Source organism: Vicia villosa, linkage group LG1 (genome assembly GCF_029867415.1).
Source record: "Vicia villosa cultivar HV-30 ecotype Madison, WI linkage group LG1, Vvil1.0, whole genome shotgun sequence".
Lineage (NCBI taxonomy): Eukaryota > Viridiplantae > Streptophyta > Magnoliopsida > Fabales > Fabaceae > Vicia > Vicia villosa.
The window spans coordinates 105,955,061-105,979,097 of record NC_081180.1 but is presented as its reverse complement, the minus strand read 5'-3'; the positions used below and the strand labels follow the sequence as shown (position 1 = coordinate 105,979,097).

Genomic DNA, 24,037 nt, shown 5'->3' with positions numbered 1-24,037 from the left:
AAATAGAACACAGAAAAACACACATAATTAACATGTTTCCGCCTTAAATACACAAAAAAAACTATTGTGTAACAAGACTAGAAGGAGTTTTGTTGAAGAAGAAATCAGAAAGGTAGAAAAAATATGAAAATTAATGAAGAGAATTTGAACTCGAAGAAGGATACCATAACATATCATAGTGGCGATAGTGAGAGCAACATTTGAGATAGACAACTAGAGAAGTAGTTTAGGGAAAACAAGTTTTTGTGACTTATGATTTTTACTTTATATGTTTTGGAGTTTAGTTCTAAATGCGTGTTTTGCTTAAAGGAAGAAAGTAAAAACAAAGATGGAGAATGGTTGGAAAGGTACACAATTTGAGCTTAATGAAGGGTGGAATAAAGAATTTAGAGCGTAATTATTTCTATTGGTTCGGTTCATCGGTTTGGCGGTTCCTAAAAACTAAAACCGAGAACCGAACCAAACCACATCGGTTTTTATTGGTTCGGTTCGGTTTTAGAACCAAACCATAAACAATCGGTTTTATTTCGGTTTGGTTTGGTTTGGATTGTCGGTTTAATTGGTTTTTTCTGATCCGCTTACACCCCTATACGGAACTACCTAACGTTTTAATTGTTCTGTAGATGCACCTACAAAACGTTCTGAAGCTCCAAATACGCGACAATGGCGTATATCACTGTTCCAGCATTCTAAAAATCTATTTTTGGCGGCTTGATCATCCGTTTTACACATAAAAAATATCTACATTGTCTCTAAACTATGTTTCTAAGACTACCTAATGATTTCTACACCTAAAAGTGTATTCAAATGAAACTACGGGAAATACTCAAAAATAACTTGAAAACTTACCGATTAAAATGAGTTTTAAACGAGTTGGAATGTGTTGATCGTTGTTGTTGATGTTCATGCCGAACTTGAGAGAAAACAATGAATTTTGGTGGAAGTTTGATAATTTTAGGTTGAGAGAGATTGAGAGAGTAGAGAAGATGAAAAGAGAAGAATGAGGGAGGAGAATAGTCTGACGCGAATTTAACATCAAATTGTTTCTTTGTTATAGTGAGAATCATTTAAATTTCAACAACTTTAATAGCGCGTGTAGTGGATTAGAGTGATGTACTATTAAGGAGGAACACGTGGGAGATATTTTTTTTCCGTAACCCCTTCACTCTCTTAATTTCCAACAAGTATGCAAATTTGAACCCTAACCGTATCTCATGAAACCTCCTCCAATGATTCGTTCGATTCTCTAACCCTAGAAGATTCCATTTCTTCACTTCCAATTCTTCGCCATGGCTTTTGCTCAAGATTCTGGAGCCTCGCCGCCGTCAGACGTCGCCGATTTGAACGACTCCATAAGCTGCCTGAAATTGAACCACTCTTCCGACGAACACGCCGACGATGCTCCTCCATCGTCCAGTGACGGTAACATCAACATCTCCGATGACGTTATCAATCAAGTTGACCAGTTCCTTCTTGATGCGGTTCAGAACCCCCGCGAACGCCTTTCCAGTGAGTTTTCTACATTTCAAATTCACTGCAAGAAAATTTTGAAGTTCTTGTAGAAATTAGGTTTATGTTTTACAATACTGATAGAGCTTCGTAATTTAATTTACAGTTCTGCGGATGGAGCAGGATGTTGTGAAGTTCATTCATGATCCGAATCAACAGCAGCTTGAATTTCAGAAACTACCGACTTCGTATTTGCGGTTGGCAGCGCATCGGGTGGCTCAGCATTACTCGTTGCAGTCAATGGTTTTAGTGGATGATAGTTTACCAGATGGTTCTGGGTCGATTATTATTGTCCACAAGAGTTTTGGATATAAGCCTCCTCTCGTTCGTCTTGCAGACATCCCTGTAAAGTTAGCGTCAGAAGACACTGCTCTCAAGCAGGTTGCGATTAAACAGAGACCACAGAAGCAGTCTCTAGCTCTTAGTGATACAGATTCAAATTCAGTTAAGAATCGGAACTCTAAAAGTGTGGAAGAGAGGACAGAGGAGTATAGTAGGGCTCGGGCTAGGATCTTTAGTTCAAGTGATAATGGTAGTACTATGGATGGGAAGCCAGAACCAGGTTGCGAGTCAAGGAAGCAGGATAACTCTTTACTTGGTTCTTTGGATTTTTCTCAGGTTGAAGATAAACCGGCTTCTGTGCCGGATGTCAGTTCCAGTAGGGTGTTGATTGAGTCTTCCACAACTAACATTAAGGCTAGAAATAGGGAAGAGAAGGAATCAGTTGGTAGGCCCATGCAGAATAGCAGGGTGGCGATATATCGGGACCGTGAAGTTGACCGCAAGGATCCTGATTATGACAGGAGCTATGAAAGGTATGGGTGCCTGTTACCGTTTCATTTAGCCTTTAAGTATGTTGAAGTTGTAGTTTTTTTTTTCCAGCTTTCTCAAAATAAAGGATTTGAGCTCTCAGACGTAAATTTAATACTGCCATTGTAGGAGTTATTAGATGGCTTTGATATTATTTTTATTTATCATGCTCATGATGTTTGAGATGGTTTTTATATTATAATACATTTATCCCTATTTTAATTTATCATGTTCATGATTTTGAGTTTTGGGAGGGTATTGGTGTTAATTCGTCTGTGTTAGGTTATGCATGGAGGTTTCTGCTTCAGCATTTCCACTTTCTTCTTAATGAAAACACTATCAAATTCTAACACCACCTGTCATTACTTGTTCCAACACTAATGAATTTCAACACAAGTGACATGAATAAAAGAACACTGCCTGAAGTATCATGGTACCTAGTCTTTTTTTGTGTTTGGAAATATGATGTATTTTTCTTCTAGAAAAGGCTTGAGACATGTTGGTGTTGCCATTCAGTCGTGCTTAATTAATATACTTGTTTTTGGATTTCTCACTGTTGGTCATTATATCCTAATTCCCAAGTTCTTTTTGAAGTGAATTTTGGATTTTTATGCTGAATAATAGATGTTCTAGGATCTAAAGCTTTAGATGTGTTTAAGGGCATGTAAATTTGGTATGCTATTGGGTCTCTGCATCAGAATGAAATGCAATTTTATAATATAATAATGCTCCTGTGATTTATTTAGGCAATATTTATTGACATGTTAATATTTCTATGTTCCCTCAATAATTGTGTCCAACTAATATAAAGATGAAGACATGCTTGGTGTATGGGTTTATGGATTTATCTGATTTTTTTACTCGCTTAACAGGTATGTGCAACGATTTGACCCTGGATTTGGGTTCAATGGAGGATCATATACCATGCAGCCGATGTATACAGCCGTATCAAATTACCGCACGGACTTTCCACATCTTGGATCCACTCATGAACTGCAGCTTTTTACTGAACACCACCCACAACCTCTTTTCCAGCACATACCTGGACCATGGGCTCCACCATTACCTGCTGGAATAGGATATGGATATCCAGAGGTCATGTTACCTTTTAATCCTAGACAAGTCGGTACATGCTCTGCACCGGCTTTGTATTTGCATTCATCTCAGTATTCTTGTCACTGTCATGGAATGCCTTTTATTCCTCATGAACCTCTTCATCAACCATTTCTACAGGTATTACAGCATCTAAATGTCCAATTTAATTGTCAAATCAAATATACTCTTATATACTCTATCCATCCTCGAATATAAGATCCTCTTGGGCTTTTTGCGTCCCTTTTTATAAGACCCTCTTTGAATTGTCAACTACGTTAATTATTTATTTTTTACCAACATACCCCTAATTATGTTATATCTTTTTCTGAAATATGTAATATACACTATGCAAGCATTGATTATTTGTCTCTTGGAAGGATAAATTTATAAAATAATATCGAATGTCAACAAATTTAATATCAACCGACTTTCTTAATTCCTGTGTTTTTCTCAAGGGGTCTTATATTTGGGGACAAAGGTAATAATAATCTAACAAGGCAATATGCTTAGCTTTCCATGTGAGTGAATTTTATATAAAATTGTTAAACTACATACCTGAACTGAATGAAAGCAACTCTAAAGTACTACCATAAATTTCAGATATATAAACCTCCGGATATCATAGCTTCAATCTCATATCATTTGACCCTTGTGGACCAAAACTGTTTTTACATATTTTCTTGATATTGTATCTCAAAAACATAATTAAGAAGTTGGAGTATGAAAGAAAAATATAGAGTAGATATAAAATTGCTGCACACACATGTGTAGATGGGAATCACACAAAAAAGAGGAGACAAGACAAACATAATATCTGTTCCTGAGATCTATTATCATCTATGAAGCACGGACAAGACACCGGACACGATGCTGGCATTGACAAGTAATCACAAGTGTTGGTGTTGGTGTCCGACTCTGACACAGACACCGGTTTTCAGAGATGTCGGTGCTACAATGATTTTGATGCATTTCCCTGGCTTTGAATGTGACTGCTCCGATTTTTTGATACATGCGAACTCAACCTTGCTGAAACAATTTTTGAAATAGGCTTTTATTACACTGTAGCAAATTTCTATTTTGTTTTGAACATGTGGAAGAAGACAGACACCTCATTTGCAATTTCATTTTATTTTTAAAACTTAATTTATTCTTAGTGATTCATGGGTGTATATAGTCTTGAAGGTGTGTTGTGCTCACTTGTGCATTTCCTTTCTATCTGATTTGTAAATATACTAATTCTGATCTCTTTGGTTATGCCCTAAGGCCATATGTTTCAAGAAAATGCTTGTTTGATGTGTCTAGATAATGATGTGATACTATGCATGCATCTTTCCACAAAAATAATTGAGTTTTCCAAGTGAGCAAACATATTTTTAAGTCTTTTACTTTTTCTTTGCATCTAATTATATTCTTTGTTGTTTTTGATACTCCAGTCTCATCAACCACCACCTGATGCAAATTATGGACTGGTCTGGCCCTGGTAAAGGGTATGGGCTGTGCCGGCAACTGATCAGCCTGGGACATATGTTGTTAACTGATGGGCTGCTGCAGCTTAAAAGATTTCTGTTAGCTGATTTCAGTGCAGGCATATGGGCCGAGTTTGACTGGAATGGATTTGTACATTTCTGTAAGACCATCATTGATGCTTTCCACCATTCTTGGTCTTCAAAGATGCTTATTGCATCTTCCATGTCCCTTGCAGACATTTGTGATTTCAGTTAAGAGCTTCTAGATTACGCACATTGCTCCTGATGATTATCAGGAGTCCCTTGAGGACTTATCCAGAGCTGAATAAGTTTGCTCTTGATTTGAATGAAGGTATGCGTTGCTTGATCTATCCTATGGAATACAGTAGTTCTTGTAGCTTGTCTGGGCGATTCTTTTCTACTTGTGTAAAAGTTCATAATTTTCTTTTATTAAAATTGGATAAATGAATAATGTGAAATCAGCCTGTATTGTAGTATATTCAAACATTCCATCATCGAAATTCATTTCTCTGTTAATTTGGTCTTACACCTTGTCATGTGAATTATATTATTATAATTAGGGTAAAGCTACCATGTGCCCTAAGGGCACATGTTAAAATAAAAAACACATTAATAGAAGTTTGTCTTGAAACAAAGCAATGAAAACATTAATTATAAATTTTTAATAAAAATATTACACAATTTCCAATAAAAAGTTTCTACATTTATCTTATAATTATAATGATTTTTAAAATTTTTCTTTTACATTCTTTGCTTTTAGTTAGGTAAATGTAAAGTAAGCTTTAGTTCAGGCTACCTTTTAAGTAATAAGTACAAAATGATTCTTGTTTTTGAAACAGCTCCTTAAAGAGCTCAAGTTCTTACTCTGTAATAGAGCTTGGCAAGTCTGCATTCTCACTGCTGGAATTTTGTTGCCGAGATTTAGGTGGAATTTCCCAAGCTGTTGTCATGCGATGCTTTACACTATTCTGATGAATTATGCTAAACATGTATACCACGACATATATGTGTATAAAATGTATTCATCTCAGCAAGTACTATTTTTCTGCATGGATTTTCTTTCCATTTATCTATTAGTTGGTTGATTTAAACCATTTAGGGTGTGTTTGGTTCGAGGTAAACGGAGGGGAGGGGAGGGGAGGGGAGGGAATGTTTATGATAAAATGTGTTTGGTTCAATTTTTAGGAGGGGAGAGGAGGGGAGGGGAGGGGAGCAAAATCCCTCCAAATCACACATTTTGCGTTCCCCCGAATCGGGGGGATTCGGAGGGGAGGGGAGGGAATGTGACTATTGACATTTAATAAATTAATATATTTACTAAAATATCCTCAATTTTATTTTATTATTTCAAAATTATTATTTTCTTTCGTCTGCTTTTTTTTTCTTTCTCTATTGCTTATATCAATTTATTATAATTATTTTTTACTTTTAAATTATAATTTTTATTTAATAAAATTTATAGTAACTAAAATTTTTAATTTTTTATTATAATTTTTATTTTTATGTTTATTTATATTAATTTTTTTTCTAATTTCGTTATATATTCTATTATATATATATATATATATATATATATATATATATATATATATATATATATATATATATATATATATATATATATATATATATTATAATATTTTAAACCATTCAATTATTTTGTTTATTTTATATATTATATATATCGATAAATTATTTTATGTATTCAAAAGTTGTTATCAACATATAGATAATTTTGCGCCGAAAGTTATAATACATATCAAGTATTCAATTTTTTTAATATTATGTGGTAAGTTATAAATTTTTAATCATTAAATATTACGAATATTATTTTCAAAAAATTATTTATGAAATTTTCAACTTTGAATATCATATCAGTTATATAAAATCATAAGGATAAAAACGTAAATTATTAATAAAACCCCTCCCCTCCCCTCGTGAACCAAACGTATTTTTAACCAAATTCCCTCCCCTCCCCTCCCCTCCCCTTGTTTGAACCAAACATATATATAATTAATAAAATTCCCTCCCCTTCCCTCCCCTCCCCTTCCCTTCATTAAAATCCCTCCCCTCCCCTCCCCCTCGTTTGAACCAAACAGACCCTTAGTGTCTTAGATAAATTGCAAAAGACTTCAGTTGCCTGTTTATTGTTCTTCTGGTTTCACTTGCCACTGCTGCCAATCCTTGTCATTTGTTACTTACATAGGTTGGATTTAGGAGTGTAACAGGTTGATTCGATTCGATATGGACCTTATTTTTTTTCTTCAATAAAATGGGGTGAGTTCAAAAGAAAAGAAAAAGAACAATCAATATTTATACAAAGTTAAATATACATTAAAATGTATCCTGATTATATCATTGACAATATCAATCCAACATTGCATACAAAAAACGAATCTTCACTTAAATACATTGTTAGATAAAAACTAAAAGGCATCAAAACATGCGTCAAAACTTAAATCTATATCTATGGGTGATTCTGCCTTTAACTTTTGTTTATTTGATTATCTTTCAATCTTGCTCAACTTGGTGAATTCTTCCATCATATCCAAAATGTTATCTAACCAAGTTTCAACTTCTTTTGTGAAATGAGGTGTCCACTCTAGTGATGTATGTGGTATATGACATCCCGGTTTGAAATAAACACGAACAAAATGCAATGATTTTGAAAGCCATCCAATACACGTAATGCATACCGTTGAATTTTGAGGTGGACCACTCCAAAGTGAAAAAAATGTTTCGGAGATGTCATATCTTGTCATACCAATACACACCCTATTATATGCATATTCTATAATATGACCCATTTTAGGGAAGCACGTCAATTTTTTCTCTAATGTCGGACTACTAATGTAACGCCCATACTGCTTTCAGAATTATTGACTGACCCTACAAACCAACACGAATATTTTTAGCATGCTTTGTCCTCACTCACACGCTTTCTAGGACACTTCCTAGAAGGTCATTCACCTAAATACTACTCCAAATCAAGCACCATTAACTATGGAGTTCTTATTTGATAGGCTACAAAAAAATGCATCTTGTTGGTATATGTAACACCAATAAATTCTTATAAGTCTTCCTTCAACCATGTAGTCTCATACATGCGCAACCTCACGATCCATCTCATTCCGATGTGAATTTGACTTTTGCCTGGAAGCTGTCGGGAGCCACTCATTGTCATGCTTATGCACCGACGACGACTCCTTGTCCTCGTTGATCTTGAGTGTTACATGTCCATCAGCTTCCGCTTGGTTCGTCCCTAAACCACATCGTATTGGGAGAGGTCTGCTCTGATACTATTTGTAATGCCCTGACTGCTTTTAAGATTATAGATTGATCCCACAAATCAACACGAATCTTATCAGCATGCTTTGTCCTCACTCACACGCTTTTTAGGAAACTTCCCAAAGTTCACCCATCCAAATACTACTCCAAGTTAAACATGTTTAACTATGAAATTCTTATTTGTTAGGCTACCAAAAAGAAGATACATCTTGTTGGTATATGTAGTATCAATAAATTCTTATAAGCCTTCCTTCAACCATGTAGTCCCATACCTGCACAGCCTCAGAATTCCTCTCATTCCGATGTGAATTCGATTTTTGCCTAGAAGCTTCCAGGAGTAGCTCATTGTCATGCTTTATGCATCGGCAACCACTCTCCGTCTTCATTGGTCTTGGGTGTTACAGCTAACATAAGGAATAAGAGATTTATGAATTGCATCGAAATATTATTTTTTTTTCTTCTGGTATAGCATTATGTATGATTTCTTACGTGCCTTAAACTCTTTGAGAAGTTGTTGGTGGACAAGTGTATGATTCTAATATCCTCTACAGAGCAAAGCTGAAACAACACAATAACCATAGTTAATGTCATCCTTGATATCTACAATCCGTTCAATGCATTTGTGCATAAAAATTGATATCTCTTCAATGTATTTGATTTTTGGTAAAGGTATCGAATGAGATGATTTGCTAATGTGAGCACGTTTGAAAACACTTTTTGATATTTTGAAGATGGAGAAACCGAGAAATGTGTGTTAACATGTTCAAAATAAGAAGAAGATTTCTTTGTTGAATTGTCACTCTGTGTTGGTTTGACCTTCTTAGGATCACCCTTTTTTAGCGTTTCAAATATGTAGTTTCTGGAGAGGCAATCATCCTCAGCTGCTTTTTGAAGTACAGTTTCATGTTGTCACCAACTTTCAAAAATATCTCTTGAATCACTTCCCATTCGGTCATGATAGATATATTCTATTTACCATTCTTCATCACACCATCCGTTTCAAAGTTGCAAGATTGTTTTTGGATTGCACCATGTTCAATGTCATGTTAGAAACAAGATCCTTCCCTTGAGGATTAAGGCGACATGCAATGAGATGATCGACTAACTTATAAAATAAGTCATGATTATGTATACCACAAATCACATTAAATGTCCATGTATTATTCGTCATACCACACAACTTAAAAGAACACACACATTTCCTTGTTCCGCTGTCATCCTATTTCAACTTCCAGGTAATTTTTGTGTACTTGTCACTTCTTTCGCATCTCAATGTCACAAATTCCTGTATTCTATCAGAACCATCATTTGACCTTCCGATTATAGCGTAGAATAATTTGGCTACCCCTGTACGAATCCATTGGAGCATATGTTCACAAGTAACAAACTTCTATTTATGTGTAAATTGTTTTCCAACATTTACCTCGACATCACCCAATATAACATCCATAAACACATTAGCTTTCAAGACATCCTCAGGGTGCACCACATCTAAAGCCAATCATAACAAAAATACATTAAAAACTCAAATTCAACATTACAATAATCCCAAAATACACTTATGTAACCACATTCATTAGTAATCCAGCATTACACTTCCGGATGCAACGTCCGTTTTACCCCAACAAAAACCATATTCTAGCAAGCAATGAGGAAGGAAATACATGTACGTTACCTATACAAAACTCGATTGAATATGGAAAGAGATTTTGATAGGGTTTAAAGAAGAATGGTGGTATGCTCATGAATGAAGAATACACGCAAGATGGTGTTTTATTCAATTTTCCGCTTGACAAATTCGGAATTGCACTTCCAAATTATTCACTAACTTGTGAAATAAACACAATCATTGTATGGATTAGTCCAAATATACATTTTCGGAGTATTTTTTGATAAAATGAAAGTGTGTCACTTGTGTTTTTGTGTGCATTAGAGACATTCGAAGGTGTACTTCTTAAATGTTGGAAGGACAATTTTGAGATTCATTAGGGTGACTCTCCATCACTAAGGGTGGGAAAAGCAACCCCAAGGATGGTCATATGCGGATAAAAGAAAATAGGTTGCCCCATCATAAATGTTACACTGGGGCCAGATATACCAGACATCACTGTTTTTCTGGAGGACTTTTCCCATCCCCAAAAGAAATTACCAAGTACGCATCTTAATAAAAAATACACAGCGTAACCAAATAAAACCAAAATTCCAATTGTTATTAATGTATTAACAACAGATGCCTTCTGAGCAAATAGAAAGGGCCTGAACTCAGACATATATATGTAAAACAAAACTCTTGCATAATCAAACTAAATGCTAGGCAAGAAAGTGGATGTGCTAAGGTTTTAGAAGCACTTTGTTCCGGGAATCATCTAATCTAAACCAATTGCAAAACCAATGTATACATCTGATTCCATTATCAGCACTTCCTCATCAAACACAACTATGGCACCATACATATTCTCAGCAACACAGCTCAGCTATCCACAGTCAGCATCTTGTCTACGCTGGAAAAGTTTTGATAGAAAGCTTTGAAATGCTTGTATGCAATGTCTATATCTTCCTTCCCACATATTTCTCTTATACTGCAAACCAAGTACAAGCAGACTCAGACATGCAGTAGAAAGTTTTGATATTATATACTCTTGGAGTGAGTCAGGGATGAATTGGAACTTGGAACAATAAAGTAATAACATTTGCTTATTTACTAGAATGTTCTTTCTTCTTCCATTTTCTCATGAGCTTATAGCTTATTTTATTCTGTTACATGTATAAGTTAGTTTAACCGTTAATTTTGTCAAACAATACAAATTCAATTAGCTAGCTTATTCTCTATAAGCTATCAACTAACTTATAAGCTATTAACTCATCCACTATAAGCTACCTTATCACCTATCCTCTATATTTTTTCCAAACAAATTCTTAATGTGCAAGAACCAACTGTTAGACATGATTATAACTTATACTTTTTAAGTATCAAGGCTGGACATATGACAAGGTTTTGATATCATATAGGCCGTTGTTTTTTCCCCCTAAAACTATTTGATACCTGTGCATTGAAAGTTGAGCAATTCCACAGTCAACAGTTCGGATGCCAACCCCAGAAGCGAGTATTGGACCAATGGTTGATCCACATCCCATATCATTTCTAACGACAAATTCCTACAGTGTGCAGATAAAATATAATATTAAGACACGTCAATTAACTGATATAACAAGCGTAAATAACACTTTTACTTTCTCTTTCATCTATTGCAAGAGATTATTTTCAAAAGCTACCCACAGTAACTTCAAAAAAAAAAGTTGAAGACTTTTTGCTAAACATTCCATTTAAATAAATAATTTGCATTAAAAGGAATAAGGTGTTTAAACAAAAATGAAATAATAGAGAGGAATTGCCTGAGTTGGAAGATTATGGATTTTCCCAACTTCTTTGAAAAGAAAAGATGTGATTCCACTTGTAGCATAGCGCTGGTTTGCATTGTGCTTAATAACAAGTCCTTTCTGCAATTCCGGTCTGTGGTGTTCCTCGTGCTTATCTGAAAAATTTGGATGAACTCCATGGGCCATATCTGCAGACACTGTTAGGAACAGAATCCAAAAGGTAATTTAGTGGTCCCTTTTAGAATATTATGTAAGACAATAAATTATGGACATTAAATTTACTAATGCTCATATGACAATAAAAATCACTATTTTCCATATACTCAGTTATCCATATACTATTTTCCAATAGACAAAATCACCAAGTATTGAACTGTAATATATTTTTGACATCTAATTAATGAGACACTCTCCGGGTTGCAAGACAAAATCATCAACACATTTTCAGAAATCCTTAAACAAATTCAGTATAAGCTCTCTTTCCATTTTTTAATTAAATCTTTGGTTTGAACCCAAAAATTTAAATTGGCATCATAATAGATCTAGTAAACAGAAGAGAGAGTTCCCGAAACAAAATTAATAAATAAATATCAGGGTTAGTTTCTTAGGTTTTGTTTGGAAGTTTGGAGGGGAGGAGAAGGGAGGGCTTCAAAAAATGATTTTAAAAAAAAAATATAAAGAATTCTTTAACATTTTGTAAAAAAAAGATTTTGTAAAGAATGATAAAATAATGCTTAGTTCCCCAAATTCGGGGAATTTTGGTTTTTGAATAAAAATAAATCCCCAAAACTCTCCCCACATAAATCCTTCTATTTTTTTCACTCAATCGTTCCATTTTTTCAAAGTCCTCCCCTTCCCTTTCTCTCCAAACTCCCAAACAGAGCCTTACTCACATCCCTTATAAAAATATAAGTCTTGCAACAATTGGTTGCCGTGGCTGAAATTGAAACAGCTTACAGGACCTCTTTTATCATTTTCAGCCATTATTTTAAGCCCCGTACTCTCTCCATTCTTACTTAAACTCTACCCAAAAAGTTCCAAGCCTAATCAATAATCTAAGCCTTCACAAGAGCCACTCTACTTAGTAATCCCGGTTGACCTACTAAGTTACTAACAGAAGATTGATAACCGAAGTTGGCAATCAACCCATAATATTGGAATTACACTCATGGTGTCAAACTGTATGCTCATGCATTTGTCACAAATTTGCAAGAGGAGGATATACCAAGAAATGATTGGCGAATAGTTCGCTCAAAAGAGCCTTCACCAACATTGTTATTTGCCAAGCTCGCAACTATCCGTCTCATGGCCTGAAACATGGTGGGTGCACCGGCTCCTTGAGCAGAATCTGAACCCACCTAAATAAAAGTAGTTAGATGTAGGACTGAGAAATCAACGGAAAAATATCATTACAGTAGATGCAATATACCAACATGTGAGTAGGATATATCATAAAAGAATTAATTTGATTTATTGTAAGTGAAAAGAATCCCACAATACTAATGATTGATGTGAGGTTATTTCCATCAATTTGAATGAAAGTTTTATTGCAATTGTTTAATGATATAGTCTTTCTTGTACATTGTTATTGAATATAATTATAATAACGAGATATTTATTGTTAAGAAATGTGGTTTGACCTAACTCAACCATGCAAAACCGGCTTGTTACTGGAATAAAAATCGGGCATCTATAAAATAAGAAGCATACAAATTAAAAAGAAGAAAAGTACCTCCTCATTGTCAAATAGAGCAACCATCCGAATTGCATGTTCATTAGCTAAGTCACCGGGAGATTCGCTCGAGTCAATAAGTGCCCTTAATGCACAAAAACTTGAAGCCAGATTATCTAATCTTCCAGAATAAATGAATTCATTGTTTCCACCTCCAAGACAGCTAGGTTGAGTATCACAAACATTCAGTTCAATACTCACTATGTCATCAACTTCACATTTCAACTCCTCTGCCAATATCTGAAAATTAATGTCAAGGGCTATTATAGAGAATAGAGTAAGCATTAAGCAAAAGTTAAGTAAGCTACACTCAAAACCTCGGGTAGTTAAAAGTTGAGACAGACAAGCTTGTATAATTCCATTTCAGTATGGCACATGGTATCCGTTTTAATCGCTAAAACGCAAAGAGATCAACCAATTTGGCTAGGTAGCTTTTTTCGGATATCCAACATAATAAACATGGCTATGTTAAATAGCGTTAAGAAATATGGTTGGGCCTAACTCATCCCTACAAAACCGGCTTAAACCGGCTAGTAGGGTGAGGATTGCCCCCACTTATAAGCACATGTTCAGGCCATATATTGTCCGATGTGAGACTCTTAACATATAAAATTGGCCATGTGCAGCCACATACACATGAAGTTATGTTTCCTCATTGCGTCTTGCCTAGATCACCGGTACTTACTCTGGAGCTATCAATTCCATATAATGCTCTTTGCTGCCTCTTTTATCATTTGTTTACAACTCTGCCTAAATCGTTTCAGTCCATTTAATATACTCTTTTATATAAAACATGAAAGCAAGTAAAAAAAAAAATCGTTCAACAGTCCCTACCCTCAATGCCTGAATATTTACAGCCCATCTTCCAGCATATTTTTATGCATCTAAAAAGCAAATATCTAATGCAACCAATTCAGTAGATAGTATGTTATTAAATTGCAATGGGCCGAAACATAAAAAATATGTATGAAGGAAAATGCTAAGACAGTGGTTAAGAAAATCACAGTTTTTTTGGTGGGAAAGTGTAGCTTTTGAAATTAGTAATGCATTGAGTGTTGTAATTTCCAATAAATAGTAACTTTCCAAATCTAGATTTCTTAACGGATACCCTTCATATGATCCAGGTTAGCACCACTCATTATATACAATTAAGTTGTCTACAATCTTGAGACTACGAAATCACAAGTACAAGAACTGTGAATTGAGAGGTCTCAATGTTTTGCTTACCATCATCAATATCAGTCTTATAGATTGCATATGGCGGACTATGGTGGAAAGCCAAAAAACTGACACTGCCAAATCCGCCATCGCAATCAGCCATGCAGAGGTGGAACTAGGAAATTTATGCTACATGGCCAAAAGAAAAATATAGACCATGCTTATAATAATAAAATGAATATTTTAGATAAATTATAGGAAATAGTTTATACATATGATTAACAATTAATACAATATAATTACTCTAACAAAACTAATTTCTCAAACATTGTTAATAACTTAATATTACTCTATGAATTTATGATATATTTGAATACATGGCATAGAGTAGAATGGAGCTAAATTGAATAAAATAAGGTAGTTTTATTTAAAAAAAAAAAGAATGTTATCGCATTTCATTTTGCAATGTTCTATCCTATTACACCAATTCAAATATACTCTAAAATTGATGCATAATACTATGTTCTATAAATTACGCTTTCTTTTATCATAAAAAATGAGAAAATAATATTCTTCTCATACATTATTTTAACTAAACTAAATGAACATACATATTCAATTTAATAAAAAACATTATTATAAGAATTAACTAAAAAATGAAGAGATAAACACCAAAAAAATAAAGCATCTAATTCTTAATGAGCCAATATAAAATATATACAAGAGAACCAAAACTAATTAATTACAAAAAGAAAATAATTTAATAGTATTATATGTTAGTTGATAAAATCTAAAAAAATATGCCTCCCCCTACCTCCGCTCACGCGGCCATGGTGGATATTTGACAATACTGATCAATATCAACTCATGAATGTCTTGAGAAAACAGTATTCTACCCTATAGTAGCATACTGATATCTAGCTGTGGTCAAGACCTGAAGGGTAGGCAAAGCAATAATAGCCCGCAGAATAATTTTTTACAAGTTCCCTAACATTGCCATGCCAGGCTTTGAGTGATGTTTCTTTGACTTGCGTTCAAAGATATCTATCCAGTATTACAATAGCTTTAGTATAAAATCGTTTCAATTTATATTTGGCAAACAGTGAATTTGATTTTAATTTTCTTTCTTTTGCTCACTATACTGGGCAGAAAGAATGGGAAACAAACAAGAGAACAATAGTGGTGGATGAAATTGTCTTTTTAAAATAAATGTTTGAAATTTTTTATTGGTATGCATGGTTTACTGTCCTCAGATGGTTACAATAGCAATATTCAAATGAAGCACAATTAGTTTGAATCCATGAACACGAAAAATTGTTCAAAGTTCGTACCTTTCAAGAGTACTTCAAATTCAAACTTGACCCGAAAGGGAAAAAAAAATTACATACCTGCATAAGCAGTGGATGATGAGACGCTTTGGATGACAATGCAGCAGTCTTCTCTTTTGAGTCTGAAGAAGTGTCATCAAGTTTCATCGAGAGTAAAGGAAGAAGATGAGTCTCAAGATTTGGTTTGAAACCATCCTGGTTCACTGTGCTAAACAATGAAACAAATATGAGACAACAATAGAATCTGCTAGCCTGCATGCCTTTGTGGCAGAGCATTAACATATAGTAAAGAAGTAATGAGCCAAAAATACTAGGGTCGCATAGAAAAATCCAGACATTTCCATCAATAATAATAGTACAGATGTTTGATAGCGATTGCTGATCATTAACTGAAAATATTTATGGAAACAAGAGATAAATGATATCATTGAAAAATCAGATTTTGCTCCTCTAAAGTAAGTACTTAACCATTGATGAATAAATCAATGATTATGTTACTTATACATGCATAACAAATCAAAGGGGCACTGAATTATCAACCCTCAAATTTCCCATTACTAATTGAGATTGCTACTCACTTTAGATGAGTTATTCTCATTGGACCATAATGGTTGGTTTGTCGAATGTATCAACATGATGATGATAGTTAGTTAGTGTTAGGACCTGTTTTGATAAATAGATTAATTAAAGGTTTATCATATTAGTGATTTTGCATAAACTATTTCTATAACAAAAGATAAAATAAAGTAAAACTTTTTCATATAAGCTATAGCCTATAAGTTGTTTTCACAAGCTAAGATGAAGAACTTATGAAAATAAACTGAGAACAACTTATGGACATATAGCAATTTCCATAAGCCCTTTCAAATAGTTACACAAGTGTTTATATCAGTGGATAAACTCAAATAAGTCAATTCAAACAAGCTCTAAGTGCAACTAGGAGTTGTAATTGAAGTAACAAAGACGGAATCCTTAGTTAAGCTCAAACAAGTCACAATCCAAAGAGACCTAAGTGCAACTAGGAGTTGTAATTGAACTATTGAAGTAAGAAACATGAAAATGGGTTATATTAATAGTACCGGCTAAGATGAATGGCCAGAGTGGGAACACGCAAAATGGGTCTGTTGACTTTGACAAGCTTATGATAAAAAGAATTATCACTTCTTCTAAGAATGACTCTCCCTGCAACACTCAAATCCCTATCAAACCAAGTATGCCATAATCCCCCTCCATAAGTCTGAACATTTACCATCATATAAGAAGACTTCAACGACGCCGTTTTTGGTTTCAATTTCAGACACGGACTATCGGTATGTGCCGCTATCGCATAAAAACCATTACCTACATCGTACCTTCAACAAAGAAGTTCCATTACAATTTCATCATCAAATAATAATAACAAGAGTGAATAGGCAAGTTGGTTTTCAAAATTGTAAGCATTTGTCATAATAGTAACTCATTTTTGCAAATTGACAAATACATTCCCAAAATTGTAAAACATTCAAAATTGTCCTTCGATTCATTTCTAATGTCAAAGGCTATGATGTAATTTGCCTGTGAAATTTAACTCAGTTGTTAAGAAAAATTATATTAAAGAAAATAAATATGAGATAAATGACAGACCAATTGATTACAGAGTTCGGCCAATAATACCTACGTCTCCGAAATGCTACAGATCTTAATAAAAAGAGAAAATATATCGTGTTTACAACACACTCAAAACACTCACAACCCAAATGCCTAGACACTACATTATTTTTCTCTACTTCTTGCGGGCTCTGAATTGTATTATTATGTTGTTTTACTTTTGGCTTAATTTATAGGAAGCATGGGAGGCTAGGCTCCGTTGCTTTCTATTTTTATAATTATGTTTCTCTATTTAAGGTTTTGTGGTATTTTAAGAAGTTAAAAAGCTTCCAATTTATTGTTTTTAGAGTTTTTCAACAACCTTTCACTTGAAGACTTATTTCAATCTGTCTTCTCAATCAATGCAACAACCTTCTCTGTATTTTAATCTAGTAGGTCAACTGAAGTTGAATTCAACTTTAGTTTGTCAATGGTCACCACCTTTATTAACATGTATGATGGGAAAGAGGTAAAATTCTCACATCTTAGAGTTTTTGGTTGTGTAGCATATGTGTACATAAGTGATCAAGACGGTAGCCAGACTCATCCTCACCATAACCGATGATAATGCACTTTTTTGATTTTGGATCAAGTATATTTCTACCTTGATCACTTATGTGCACATATGCTACACAATCGAAAACTATAGGATGTGAGAGTTTTACCTCTTTTCCATCAGACATGTTAACAAAGGTGTGAATGTATGCTTAGCTTCAGTTGGTCTGCTAGAATAAAAGATTAGAGAAGGCTACTGCATCGATCGAGGTGTGAAAATAGATTAAAATCAGTGTTTAAGTGGGAGATTGTTGAAAAAGTCTAGAAACAATGAATGATTAGCTTTCTAATATTTTAAAATTAGGAATAGAAAGCAACAGAGCCTAGCCTCCCTCATGCTCAGTGTTGTCAATGGCGGATGGCGGTCCATGGCGGAGAGCCAAAATCCCGCCATACCAGACGCTTTGCGGCGCCGTTATTGCGGATTATGGCAGAAAAACCCACAATAGCGGCCAATATTTACCATTGCGGCCAGCCCAAAAACCTCCATGTATATCCGTAGCGGTCATGGCGGGGCAATTTGACAACACTGCTCATGCTTCCTATAAATTAAGTCAAAAGTAAAACAACATAATAAATCAAAATTAAATCTAGCAAGAAGTAAAGAAAAAGAGAGAGAAACAAGAAAAATAATTTAGCTTCTGTGCATTTGGGTTTTGAGTGTTTTGAATTTGTTGTAAAGACAATATATTTTCTCTTTCTGTAAAGTAAAGATCTATAGCAGTTTGGAGAGGTATGCAATATTGACCGAACCCCGGAATCAATTGGTATGTCAGGTATTTCATATTTATTTTCACTAACATAAATATGGCATTACATAAAAGTTTAGCATACTTTTTCTTAACAATATTTGTCCTAATTACAATTGTGCATTGGCTTATTATTGGAAAATTAGTCCCGACCTAAATTTCATAGACAAATCAGTCCCTAATGTGGTGGCATTGACATGAAATCTACCTGGAGAATATTTTGACATACATTTTACAATTTCACGAGGATGAACTTACCAATTAGCAAATATTCTATACTATTTTGAGCAATGCTTATAAATTCGAGAACAGATTTACAAATTCACTCTAATAACAAAGTCATAAACGACACAAACAAATAGTAAATCGTAGATAACTGAACTCACTTTTCTCCTACGGCGAAAGCAACCAAACAAGACATGTTGCGAGTGAAGAAGTAGCGTCCACCTGGTTTGAGGTTCCATTCTTCGTTCTCGTTAAGAAGGTGAAAACCGGCGGCGAGTAATTGTCGTTTTGCCTCCGCTGCGCAGGAAATGGAAAGGTTAATTCCGGAAGAATGAGGAGGGGTATTTCTGGAATTTTGAAAAAGCGACGAAACTACCTGTGGCGTGGAAATGCGTCCACGATTCGTTGAGATAATCAAGAAGGTCGTTTACAATGGAAACGGATTCGGATTTATGAGACGTTGAATTGACGGAGAAGAAGCTACGTCGACGAGTGAAGGGTAACGAATTTGGGAGTTTTTGGTGGCGAAGAAATGATGACGAAGAAGTGAGCTTGAGATTGAGTGATGGAGCGCAAGAATGCAGAAGAATGTGCGGTCGAGTTATTGATGCCATGGTTCTAACGCTAATAACAACCGTGCCGTTGAGTGTTAACTATATCTATTTTGCATTTTATATGAACTAAAATACTACTCCCTCCGTCCCATAACATATGTCATAGTTGGTCATTTCACACAGATTAAGAAAATGTGATAAATGAAAGAGAGAGAATAGTGTTTTTACAAAACTATCACCGTTTATTATTGGTGTATTTGAATGATCATAAATGTAAAGTGAAAGAATAATAAATTAAGAGTATTAATTAGAGGGCATAATTGGAAGATAAAAATTAAAATTGTATTGGAAACTTAAAGCGACACTTATTTTGGGACAAATAATTTTATCAAATGCGACACTTATTTTGGGACGGAGGGAGTAGGATCTATTATTTTTTAGATAAATCACTTCAGTTAATAGCTCAGCAGAGATAATAAACTTAATAGACACTAATTTGAACCAGACACATCTCATTTATTTATTTTTAAATTTTTAAATAGTGAAATTTTACCTGCTAAACTATTTTGTTTATAAATTCTAGTTCAACAGACACAAAAGTCGATATTCTTAAATTAAACGTCTTTATCAGAGATTAAACCCTGATATTCACGGTTGAGTTTTTAGTATTTTAGCTATTAGACTACTTGACAAAAAAATAGAGACTATCCTTTCGGCAAATTCTAGCTCAACTCATGCAAAAGTCGATATTGTTAGATTGAACGTCATCATCAGAGTTCGAACTATGGTACTCACGGTTGAGTTTTTAGTATTTCAGCTACTAGAATATTTGACCAAAGAAAAATATGGACTATTCTTTCTGCAAATCCTGGCAAAACATATACAAAAGTCGATATTGTTAGGTTGAACGTCATCATCAGAGTTTGAGCCTTGGTACTCACGGTTGAATTTTCAATATTTCAGCCAATAAATTACTTGACTAAAAAAAATAAGGACTATTATGTTGACAAATCCTAACTCAACCAACACAAAAGTTAATATTGTTAGATTGAATGTTGTTACTAGAGTTTAAACCTTCGTAAACTCTAAACCTTCGTATTCACGGTTGAGTTACATTATAAAACAAAAAATATAGACTATTCTTACAAAGTGAAATAGTAGGAAGGATTAAAATTGCGATTAAAATTTAATAGTATACACCATGCAATTCAACATTGTGCTACTTTATGTGAGCTATTATTTTTTATAATTAACCATACATTACCTATGATTCATCATACTACAAAAAAAGTAAAGACATTGGGTAAAGTTTGAGATAATTGCAACATCATGTAGTTTAGGTATAGAAACTATAAGTGGATGAATCAGCAATAATGTTCCTTAAGCCACCAACTGTGGATGCCACCATAATACACACTCCTATGTAAATTGAACCCTGAAATGAAATACACATCAATTGTATTCTGATTTTGGATTGTTAAATTTTAAAGAAAAGATGGTTCTAATGTGAATTGATTATTACCCAATTGATGAACCAGTTGGTGCTGAATCTCTTTGGCTTCTTGATTATCAGCCACATTATGCTAGGAAGCTGAAACAGTTACAAGCCAATAATTGCATTATTTTTTAGTTTTGAAAACTAAATTTGGCAATTTGATATGAGCATGAAGAAAATGTGAACAAAAAGCCTTACAAAATATGCAGTTGGAGCAAAACCAAATCCACCAAAGAATCCAAGAAGATCTCCAAAGAAGGGAAAAGTGATCCCAAAAATTAATGTAAAAGCTGTAACATATCAACAAACTTTAGTAACATATCAAGACTTATCCTGAAGAAAATAATTATCCATCCCTTACTCTACGACTGAAAATTTGAATTTGTTGCGGTAAGCAGTCCATGCATTCAGTAGCCGTGAAATTGACATCCAAGAACTACCAATGTATGGACTGCGTGAATGCATGAACTTGCTATACAATAATAACAACATAGATTAGTTTTGACTCGAATTTTGACATCTTACCTACATAAGCAGATCGAGCTACAAGTCTAAGTGCCACACCAGGAGGGAAATTCAGTCTTTGCATCATCATCTTCTCAATCAAGTCAAAAACAGGCATCGCATAAACCTATAATATATTTTTGCCCCATCGAGCAGAAAATAGAATTTTAGACCTATCTACGTTCAAAAAACATTTTATATTTGCACTTTCATTTTTGCGTTTAATCACAAAATCGTCACAATATTTTTCACTCTTTCAAATATTTGTACGTGAAAGAGTAAAAACACGTAAACATGTTTTTACCAGTTTTCACAAATTTAAGGTTTTATGGATTTTGCTCGGAGACCTACCTGGTAGCTACCAATAACATGTATGAATACCATCAAGTTAGCAGAGGCAATAAGCCATGAAGGTCTTTTTAGTGACATAAGTACATTATCATCAACATCTTGTCCAAAAGCCCAATATCCAATGATTGCAACCGGAAAATAACAAATTGCATTGATGAAATAGGCACACACAGCACCCTTCCACATCGGTATCTTTGAAGGTTTCTCAGGTGTTGACGGAATCGTAGCCTGAATTTCAAGGGTAACTGCATGGCCAGCAAATGCAAATGAAATTTGACCAAGCGCATTGAAGACTCTGAACAATAAATCACTTTTGCTGATTTGCTTGTAAGAATAGCTGACATTGTCGACCCGACCTCTAGATAAGCAAGCCACCCAGGCTATAGTTGAATAACTGCAATCAAAACACCATAATAATCAGAGACGTGTTAAGTTTTTAGAGGTCCTGACGTCCTGTGTATGTTAACCATAGTTCAAGCGTGACAAAACAATTAGAGGCCCTAGTCTAACCATTAAAAATTTTAGACCCTGTGGGGACGGCCCTCAAATACAATATTTTTGAAGTGATAATCATACTTTTGTTTGTTTATAGTATTTACTTTCTCATCATTGTCACATGTGAAATCAAGAAGTACCTTAAGGACATCACAGCTGCTGCTAAAGAAACACCAGCAACAGAATTGAAATTGGGAAGCTGAGACAGAAAAAAATGAATTCCACCAAAAATCATAATCCAATAAGACTGTCTGATTTGTGCGCAATCGGTGCACGCTATCTCCACAAAACTCTTTAGACACTTCCCACCAACAACCATATACACAACATCACACCCAACTTGTACAATCAGTTGCTGAGGTAGAACAATCCATGCTCCAAGTTTTGGTCCAAAAGCATGTCTACCAAGATCAATATATCGATCGAAACGAGTCCCCGGAACACATTCATGTAGCTGGATCATTTGCCACATTGTGTTTAAGGTTAGACACCATGACAGTAACAACATCAAGATCCCTGGACCCCTACATTGAAGACAAAAGATAGTCACACATATGTTTTAAAATTATTTACAAATACTAAAAAAATCAATAAATTTGATTATTGCATTGAACTTTCAAAACACTGATAAATAAAAATATTTTTTTCTTGAAACTACTTCATTTAATTTACCATCCTAGATAGGCCATGGCATATGGCAAGCTGAGAACACCAGCACCTATCATGGCTGTCACCGTGTGGAAAGTCGAGTACCACCATTTGGCTCGACGGGCAGGGCCGATAACCACCCCTTTTTGTTCTAATTGAATAATCTGCAATCATCAAAAACACAAATTAATCACGCATTTGAATTGTGTTAACATTGTCAAAAACTAGTGCATGAGACCATGCAAATAATATTCTATATATAGTAATATACACACTAACTTGGAATTACCTTAGGAGGAGTGGAAACCATTTTAAGTCACTGGCAAAGAAGATCAGAGAAAGAAAACACCTTAGGATGTTGGAATTAAAGTGAAGTGCATCAGTTATATATATGCAAGTAAAGGTTGATATGTAACAAATATTTAATGCAATAATAATTTTAATTATAATAGTAATAATAGTAAACATATTTATGCACCCTACCACTTAGTGTTTTTGTTGTTGTGATTAAAGGTCAAAAGAGGTGACTGAGTTCAAAGAATAAGTTTCAAGGTGGGTTAAATCAACTTTTAAACCCCAAAAAGTAAAGCAAGATTATCTTAGGAGTTGTTTTTCCATCACTAACTGATTCTGATTATAATTCACTCTAATCCAAACCATGCCTAGTTACAATGTAAGAAACCTGTAGAGGAGTTTATAATAAAATATTTTGTCCCTAAAATATTTATATTTTTAATTTTTCTAAAAAATATTTATATTTATTTTCAGGGCCCGGCCTTCCACAATTGCATAGAACAGGCTTCAAATTTTAGAGCGTATATTTTTTTTTTTTATAATTAGAAAATAAATACAATAATATTAAGAAAATAAATTTTGTATAAATAATATTTATAATTTAAACAATTTTTTTATTTAACCAATGACCCAGTGGTTCGACCAATAAACCAGTGACCTAGTAACCTCACCTAGTAACCTCACCGATTTGATGTCCGGTTTTTAAAATAGTGATTAAAATAGAATCTGTGCATTGATTGAGTCAACTCAGTTTAT

The 24,037-nt window shown here is 34.2% G+C and overlaps 3 protein-coding genes across 5 annotated transcripts; 1 reads left to right on the top strand and 2 right to left on the bottom strand.

Moving 5' to 3' along the window:
• The first annotated feature begins 1,116 nt into the window (after window positions 1–1,116).
• LOC131643783 (uncharacterized) lies at window positions 1,117–6,014 on the top strand. Of its 2 annotated transcripts, XR_009296291.1 has the most exons (5): window positions 1,117–1,509; window positions 1,616–2,324; window positions 3,192–3,552; window positions 4,848–5,232; window positions 5,741–6,014. XR_009296291.1 is itself a non-coding variant. In XM_058914103.1 (4 exons), the coding sequence occupies exons 1-4, from the start codon at window positions 1,290–1,292 to the stop codon at window positions 4,896–4,898; spliced, it is 1,341 nt and encodes a 446-aa protein (XP_058770086.1). In that variant the 5' UTR covers window positions 1,117–1,289; the 3' UTR covers window positions 4,899–5,427. The 2 variants fall into 2 exon arrangements, 1 of the variants encoding a protein (XP_058770086.1); XM_058914103.1 differs by lacking the exon at window positions 5,741–6,014 and having other exon boundaries at window positions 4,848–5,427.
• Window positions 6,015–10,350: 4,336 nt separating this feature from the next.
• LOC131643782 (probable aspartyl aminopeptidase) lies at window positions 10,351–19,612 on the bottom strand. The gene is made up of 9 exons (XM_058914102.1): window positions 19,317–19,612; window positions 19,102–19,237; window positions 16,865–17,137; window positions 15,846–15,993; window positions 13,300–13,539; window positions 12,793–12,925; window positions 11,583–11,764; window positions 11,233–11,345; window positions 10,351–10,768 (listed from the first exon to the last, which is right to left on the bottom strand). Exons 1-9 carry the CDS (start codon window positions 19,552–19,554, stop codon window positions 10,660–10,662), a joined length of 1,572 nt encoding a protein of 523 aa, XP_058770085.1. The 5' UTR covers window positions 19,555–19,612; the 3' UTR covers window positions 10,351–10,659.
• A 1,061-nt stretch (window positions 19,613–20,673) lies between these two features.
• On the bottom strand, window positions 20,674–23,671 carry LOC131613859 (lysine histidine transporter-like 6). 2 transcript variants are annotated; one of them, XM_058885500.1, is made up of 9 exons: window positions 23,471–23,671; window positions 23,277–23,336; window positions 23,012–23,151; window positions 22,480–22,863; window positions 21,845–22,238; window positions 21,515–21,620; window positions 21,188–21,279; window positions 21,017–21,085; window positions 20,674–20,929 (listed from the first exon to the last, which is right to left on the bottom strand). In XM_058885500.1, the coding sequence occupies exons 2-9, from the start codon at window positions 23,295–23,297 to the stop codon at window positions 20,831–20,833; spliced, it is 1,305 nt and encodes a 434-aa protein (XP_058741483.1). In that variant the 5' UTR covers window positions 23,298–23,336; window positions 23,471–23,671; the 3' UTR covers window positions 20,674–20,830. The 2 variants fall into 2 exon arrangements, with proteins under 2 accessions (XP_058741483.1, XP_058741488.1); XM_058885505.1 differs by having other exon boundaries at window positions 23,277–23,306.
• Window positions 23,672–24,037: the final 366 nt, after the last annotated feature.

Coding starts and splice junctions, on each gene's coding strand:
- LOC131643782 (XM_058914102.1), bottom strand. CDS start 19,554: ATGGCATCAATAACTCGACCGCACATTCTTCTGCATTCTTGCGCTCCA. Junction 17,138..19,101: donor GCTTTCGCCGTAGGAGAAAA/GTGAGTTCAGTT, acceptor TCTTTGTTGAAG/GTACGATGTAGGTAATGGTT. Junction 10,769..11,232: donor GCTCAACTTTCAATGCACAG/GTATCAAATAGT, acceptor CTTGGTTTGCAG/TATAAGAGAAATATGTGGGA.
- LOC131613859 (XM_058885500.1), bottom strand. CDS start 23,297: ATGGTTTCCACTCCTCCTAAG. Junction 22,239..22,479: donor GCAGCTGTGATGTCCTTAAG/GTACTTCTTGAT, acceptor TTTTGATTGCAG/TTATTCAACTATAGCCTGGG. Junction 21,621..21,844: donor ATGTTATTGGTAGCTACCAG/GTAGGTCTCCGA, acceptor AATATATTATAG/GTTTATGCGATGCCTGTTTT.
- LOC131643783 (XM_058914103.1), top strand. CDS start 1,290: ATGGCTTTTGCTCAAGATTCTGGAGCCTCGCCGCCGTCAGACGTCGCC. Junction 1,510..1,615: donor CCCCCGCGAACGCCTTTCCA/GTGAGTTTTCTA, acceptor TTTAATTTACAG/TTCTGCGGATGGAGCAGGAT. Junction 3,553..4,847: donor TTCATCAACCATTTCTACAG/GTATTACAGCAT, acceptor TTGATACTCCAG/TCTCATCAACCACCACCTGA.